The 6,652-nt window shown below is 36.9% G+C and overlaps 1 protein-coding gene across 1 annotated transcript; it reads right to left on the bottom strand.

Annotated features, from left to right (window-relative positions):
* Nucleotides 1–302: 302 nt before the first annotated feature.
* LOC144433301 (galactose-3-O-sulfotransferase 3-like) lies at nt 303–2,714 on the bottom strand. The gene is made up of 3 exons (XM_078121607.1): nt 2,606–2,714; nt 2,122–2,305; nt 303–1,350 (listed from the first exon to the last, which is right to left on the bottom strand). Exons 1-3 carry the CDS (start codon nt 2,625–2,627, stop codon nt 303–305), a joined length of 1,254 nt encoding a protein of 417 aa, XP_077977733.1. The 5' UTR covers nt 2,628–2,714.
* Nucleotides 2,715–6,652: the final 3,938 nt, after the last annotated feature.

The raw sequence follows: 6,652 nt of genomic DNA, 5'->3' as shown, positions 1-6,652 counted from the left end.
CTTACCCCATTCACGTGTAAGGAAAGCTACACATATATACACAAACGAAGATTAAAACATGGCAAATCAACCACACATACTTTTTATGAAATGTCTTTGTAATTTTAACCTGTTATCTCTTGGAGAATTTGTTTTCATTAAATCAAAAAAGGCCAACGTTCAGTACATTGTATAGAATATAAATTCATAAAAAGGATATGACGTAACATGTCTACGTCATATCCGCAAATGATAAAAACAAATGATATTACAATACCTAATTGTATCATGAACCAATTAGTTTTATTTCAAAATATTTCAAACTAACACATCCACTTCATTTGTTCATTAAAAACAAGAATTCTGTAAAAAGTAACGTCATGTTTAAGTCGTTTACAGAAATCCGATCCTATCTCCCCGTCACATTCCTCAGTTACAGACTTTTGTATATTGCGAAATCTTTCAAGATCTTCTTCGAAGTTACCATCGTAGTTTTTGACTTTCTGCCAGAATGTCTTGTTGAAGTGATTGTACAACATCAAATCACGGGACGTCATTTTACTTATTATATCTTTCATTCTCTGCGTAGTACGGGCTTGCGCAGTTGTGTGAACTTTGCATGAATGGTATACTATATCTTCAAAGTCCCAGCACATTAACTTTCTAAGAAGAATTAAAGATTCGTCATAATATTCAGTCAACATAACCAGGTCAAGTTCTTTCCCTAATTGTGCAATATGCGTTTGTACACTCTTATCGTCGTCCTTCCGACTAGATATTCTAAATCGGTTACAAAACCCGTTCCTTGTCGTCTGTGTGAACTCAGCTAAATTCTTATCTCCGTGTGTGTCATTTACTTCTACAGATTCAAGATAAGTACGGAAAGTATTTGAAGTGTTCGGATACTTTCTATATAGTCCACTGAAGTAAAAACTTGATTTCATGTGTGTGTATGGTGACCTGAGTATCGTTATATATTTAGCGTTTTTGACGACGGCGTCCATTGCAGGTCGATTGTATCGAATATGGCTCGCCATGTAGTTATACCCTGGGAAGCCAGTACAGTTATATTTTGCAATAATCAACTCTTTTGATTGGTCATCTTCCTGTATCAAACACCGACGGTACGGATCCAAAGCTGCGATGAGATTGTGTGTCATACCATATCGGTATAGAATACACGCCATGGTACTGCCGCCTGTTTTACCCGTTTTGATAAAAACAAAATTTTGCACCGGTTTACAAGACTCTTTAGATTTGCTTGGAAATCTTTCATTTGCAGTGTCATTGGTTATACCAGTAGCTTCCAGATGAGTGTTTCCAGTCATAAGACCTTCGTCTACTTTGATTGCATATGGTGGAGTAGTTTGCCTGCAATTATAGACAAATAATGTTAGAAATAATTAAAAGGAATGTCTTTAATGAATATCTGCTTGACAGGATAAAAGCAAAACTCACATCTGTTGCCCATTATAATTTGTTTGCATTCTCTCTCGGTTGTCGCTTTTTTCATAAGTTCTTTGTCATGTAGCCACATTATTTTGAAAGAAAATATATTCTGACAGCGTACATTTAGTTTTAGGGTAACTCAGTGTATGAATTTGCATTCATAGAACAATTTTTACATACACATAATATTCTCTCTCGCGCACTCCAATTGTAAAGGAAACGATGACAGTAGCCACAAAATGTGTACGTCGTGGTCTCCAAACACATCTCGATGGTCTACTGTGGATAAATTCCCAGCCCCTGTTATATACTGTAATATTAATGATATGACAAGCTTTGAGTACTTCAAGGGTTGAATTGTAAACTCACACAGACACGCAAGGACACAGACACACAGACACACAGACACACACACAGACACACACACACACTATCTATCTATCTGTCTGTCTGTCTGTCTGTCTGTCGCAGTTTCTCTGTCTTTCTCTTTCTCTGTCTGTCTGTCTGTCTGTCTGTCTGTCTGTCTGTCTGTCTGTCTGTCTGTCTCTCTCTCTCTCTCTCTCTCTCTCTCTCTCTCTCTCTCTCTCTCTCTCTCTCTCTCTCTCTCTGAGTTTTTCACTAGTAATATAGATAATACCATAATAATTCGAATGAATCTAATAACTAAGCATTTCAAATCAAGATAGAACTTACTTGCTTCGGATGTTGTCGGGTGTCAGAAATAATCCGAATACATGTACATCAATGTCCTCTACTCGTGCATGGGCGATTGCTAACCCAATAATACAAGCTACCAGCATTACAAAGACAAGAGTTCGTCGTCTGACAAACGTTCTGATTTTGTTGATGGAGCTCCATATCCAGTATTCATTTCGTTCTAAATTATAATCAAAACGTTACTATTTCGTTAAAGAGATATCTTTCAGGTAATACTAGGCTACGTCGTATCTTCCGATATCAAACAGTTCCAAAAATTATAGCATATTTCCGTTTTTGTTTCTTAATCAGTTCTAATTGTCGTTATTTTTTTTTCCACAGATGGTGTATTCTGGACTATAAACACATTCACCAGTGCTGCTATTTCCGGAGCTATCATACGAAAAACAATCAAAGTCTATTGTTCACAGGATAAGCACAGGATCACATATAAATCGAAACGTATGAAATATTCACTTACTGCTAGTGCTTGGTGAGTCCATAATAATATGTTACATACAGGCATCCATTCTTGACCAGCATACATCCAAAAGGCCTTAATGTCTGATAATATGTGTTTGATCGCAACATCCACAAATGATAAGTATTTCAATAACTCTTTAATAGAACAATTGGCTGGAACATCTGTTATGGCTATGTCACAGGTTGGATACTTTGTATTTATATCTATATCTACAGACAAACACTTCACATATGTTACCTAGCATCAACCTCCGTGAAGTCATAATTTCCATTATAAGGTAAGGTTGTGTACACATACACACATACATGCATACACACATACATACATACATACATACATACATACATACATACATACATACATACATACATACACATACATACACATACATACATACATACATACATACATACATACATACATACATACACACATACATGCATACATACATACATACATACATACATACATACATACATACATACATACATACATACACATACATACACATACATACATACATACATACATACATACATACATACATACATACATACATACATACATACATACATACATACACACATACATACACACACATACACACACATACATACATACATACATACATACATACATACATACATACATACATACACACATACATACATACACACACACACGTACGTACGTACATACATACATACATACATACATACATACATACATACATACATACATGGGGTCATATGTAAGAACTTGTTGAGATTAAAAATGTACACAGTCCAATAAAATGATAGATAGCTGATATTTCGAAATCATGAGTTAAAGCCTAACACTACTGAGAGTGGGGTGTATGTATAGATGTATTTGTTTGTGTGTTTGTGTTTGTTTGTTTGTTTGTTTGTTTGTTTGTTTGTTAATAAGTTTGTTTGTTTGTTTGTTAATAAGTTTGTTTGCTTGTTTGTTTGTTTCGTAATTTCTGTACTCATGTTCAACTGTACCCATGGTGCATATGTTGAAGTAAGCCTAGTGTATCTTTGATCTATCATACCTCATCAACATCACGTATATATATGTACATTTTATTGACAAACAGGGACTCATTGGGTCCGTGCACATCTGACCAAGCACTGTTTACATACTGACATCAAGCTAGTGTACATAATACCATCAACAATTAGTAAGGTGGTGAAGCAACTAATCGGAATGTTCGAACGGTTTCAGGCAAACATGTTAAAATATATTTGGCAAACATTCACACAAAAAAAAAAAAACTAGTGGTACGACTCAGCTGTTGGGAAACACCTGCCACTACAACTCATATTCAGTTGTATATGAAATCGAGATAGCCTTATGTAATGGTGTTATAAAAATAACGCACCATGTCATCATTTCGGATTGTCGTCTGACAACCAGTATTGTAGCCATGTTAATCATGGTATGGAACATATGCTGGTATAAAGTGCACTCGACGTATGGCAGTTTAATAAAAGAGTATTAGGAATTGACTGTCATTCTGTTTCTTTATACCAAACCCCGATTTATCAGTTTCATCGGTTATTGACAACGAAAACTGGCTGCGTATACTGTGAATGGAAGTATGACTAAAACTTTGTATCGTGTTTGTCTCGCAGCTCTCATCTTCTGTGGAGTGTTTTATTTCTGGTTCTTATGGAACGGTCAGCAGTATGGCTTTGTCACGCCGTTTGCTTCAAAAACTAAGGACTCAAGGACTAATATGTCTGGCACGGCACTACGGCAACGGTTGTTGGATATTGTGGATAGAGTCAGCAAAATGGAAGTCGAGGAACGTACAAATCTATCTAGACTTGGTATCGATGATGTCATGATGACCAAAGCTTTAGCACGGATGACATCATTTGAAAGACTGAAGCAATCCTTCAGAGAAGTATTTCTGAGCAGCCGATCATTTGTTATCGGTCTCGTAGGTGGGTCAATATCAGTGGCCACGGCTTTAGATGGGAGAGAGTACTTATTTGCAAATCTATTAGTTAATGCTTTAGAAACGATGCTTGGTTCCCCGGTTGAGCTACAAAATGGTGCTCTGGGAGGAACGACGAGTTTTTACCACACCCTTTGCATGGAAGCGCACCTCGATCTAAACCGGTTGGATATGATGATATGGGAACTTGCGCCGAATGATTATTACGGATTCCTAGGTCCGTCGCCCCAAGAAGAATTTACTAGAAATGTTTTGAATTTGCCGAATAAACCTCAGCTGATTTATGCAAATTTCCAATATGGCAAACATATTCTAGAAAAGAACTGTGTGAACAACCTACAATGTTGTAGTGTTCCTTTGAGTAAATATTATGATGTGCCGTCCATCGCCATGCCGGATGCTGTATGCGACTTGGTGAAAAGTGGAAACGCGAACGATCTGGTTGCCTCGGATAATGCGCACCCAAGTAGGAAATCACACGCTATGATGTCATCATTTTTGGTGCATCTCATAAAATACCCTCTACTTGACGCAGTTGAAGATTTACAAAATGAATGCGATGGCCGTTCTAAGTTTTCAATGGAAAACCTTAGAAATCTTCCTCATGTTTTACCTAAACCACTGTATAATTCAACAAGGATAACACATCCACAGTGCTGGTCGACAACTCTGTCGGAATCGGGAAATAAAAACGATTTGGTGCCTTTGCATCGGATTGGGTGGACGTTAAAAGTAGATGGATGGGGTAGGGGGAGAGTGGACAAAAAGAGGTATTGGCTTGGGTCGCCAAACAGCACTATTACTTTTGAATTTAAAGTTAAACCGTACAAAAATCTCACAAGTGATCTCCTAGTTGTTACAATGGGTTGTCCTGAATGTGGATTGGCTATCTTAACACTAGATAATCGTAATAACAAGTATCAAATTAATTCAAAATATGATTTCCATACGTGTAGGATACATTTCGTAGACAGTGGAGTTACGGCTGGACATCACTCTATAAAAGTAAAATCACAGACGGAGCCCGTCCGCTTTGTTGCCATCGTAACTGCTTATGAAAACGGGTCCGAAAAACACCAATTGCATACCCCACATTTTTCATCACCGTTGTATCAAGCCGAGCCTCTTTAAACCATGTACATACATACATACATACATACATACATACATACATACATACATACATACACACATGTACATGCATGCATGCATGCATGCATGCATACATACATGCATACATGCACGGCCATTTTTTACCGTCACGGTGACTGTAACGCTTTACCCTTTTTACTTCATTTTTGTGAGTTGAAATAAACATGTATATCAAAACCTGAAAAATACATACACACTAAAACCAAAACGGTTACCTAATTTACCTGTCAACTAGTTGTTGATTTGTAGACAGGCTTGACGTCCGTGTGTAAACAGTTTTGAGAGCCATCACTTGTCTGTCAATAAATGATGAATTTGTTGGCCATTGATAGTGTGACAGTTCTAGACTACCATACACCTTTTAGGACATGTAGTAACAAAAATAAGTCGAAAATAGAAAAAAAATGATCTGAAAGGTATACATGTAGTACCAGTTATACCTCAGCATCGGTCGCTTAATTTGAAGTTGCGTGAGGCAAAAATTAAAGGAGAGAAACCTAACGCAGTACATTTTTTAGATCACGAAACGAGATATCACTCAACAAGCATCCTAAGCGAACAAATTTAATTTTCTTATCATAGAACTGATGAGGTGTCTGACTGCCAAAGTCACAAATTTTACTTCGTGAAACTTTTAAAATGCCAATGGGTTTGATCGTTTTGGCACTTACATGTACGTCCTTCCCCTCTATCTATTAAAAATATAGTGTCTTTGGAAGAATTATGGTCGTATTTTTATTATCATGTTTGTCGGCAATGATCACTCAGAAAAAAAGACTACCTTCAATCAGAGTTCCAATATTTCAAAAATTGACCTTTGACCTCCTCGAGTATCGCGCCTGGAAATTGACAATAATTGTGAAATGAAAAAACACTGTACAACAAAACGACCGCATGAAATGTACATCAGTACTGACGTACTTGGT

The sequence above is a fragment of the Glandiceps talaboti genome, chromosome 3 (assembly GCF_964340395.1).
Source record: "Glandiceps talaboti chromosome 3, keGlaTala1.1, whole genome shotgun sequence".
NCBI classification, from domain to species: Eukaryota; Metazoa; Hemichordata; class Enteropneusta; family Spengelidae; genus Glandiceps; species Glandiceps talaboti.
The sequence above is the reverse complement of the archived record's forward strand: the minus strand, read 5'-3'. Positions and strand labels throughout refer to the sequence as shown.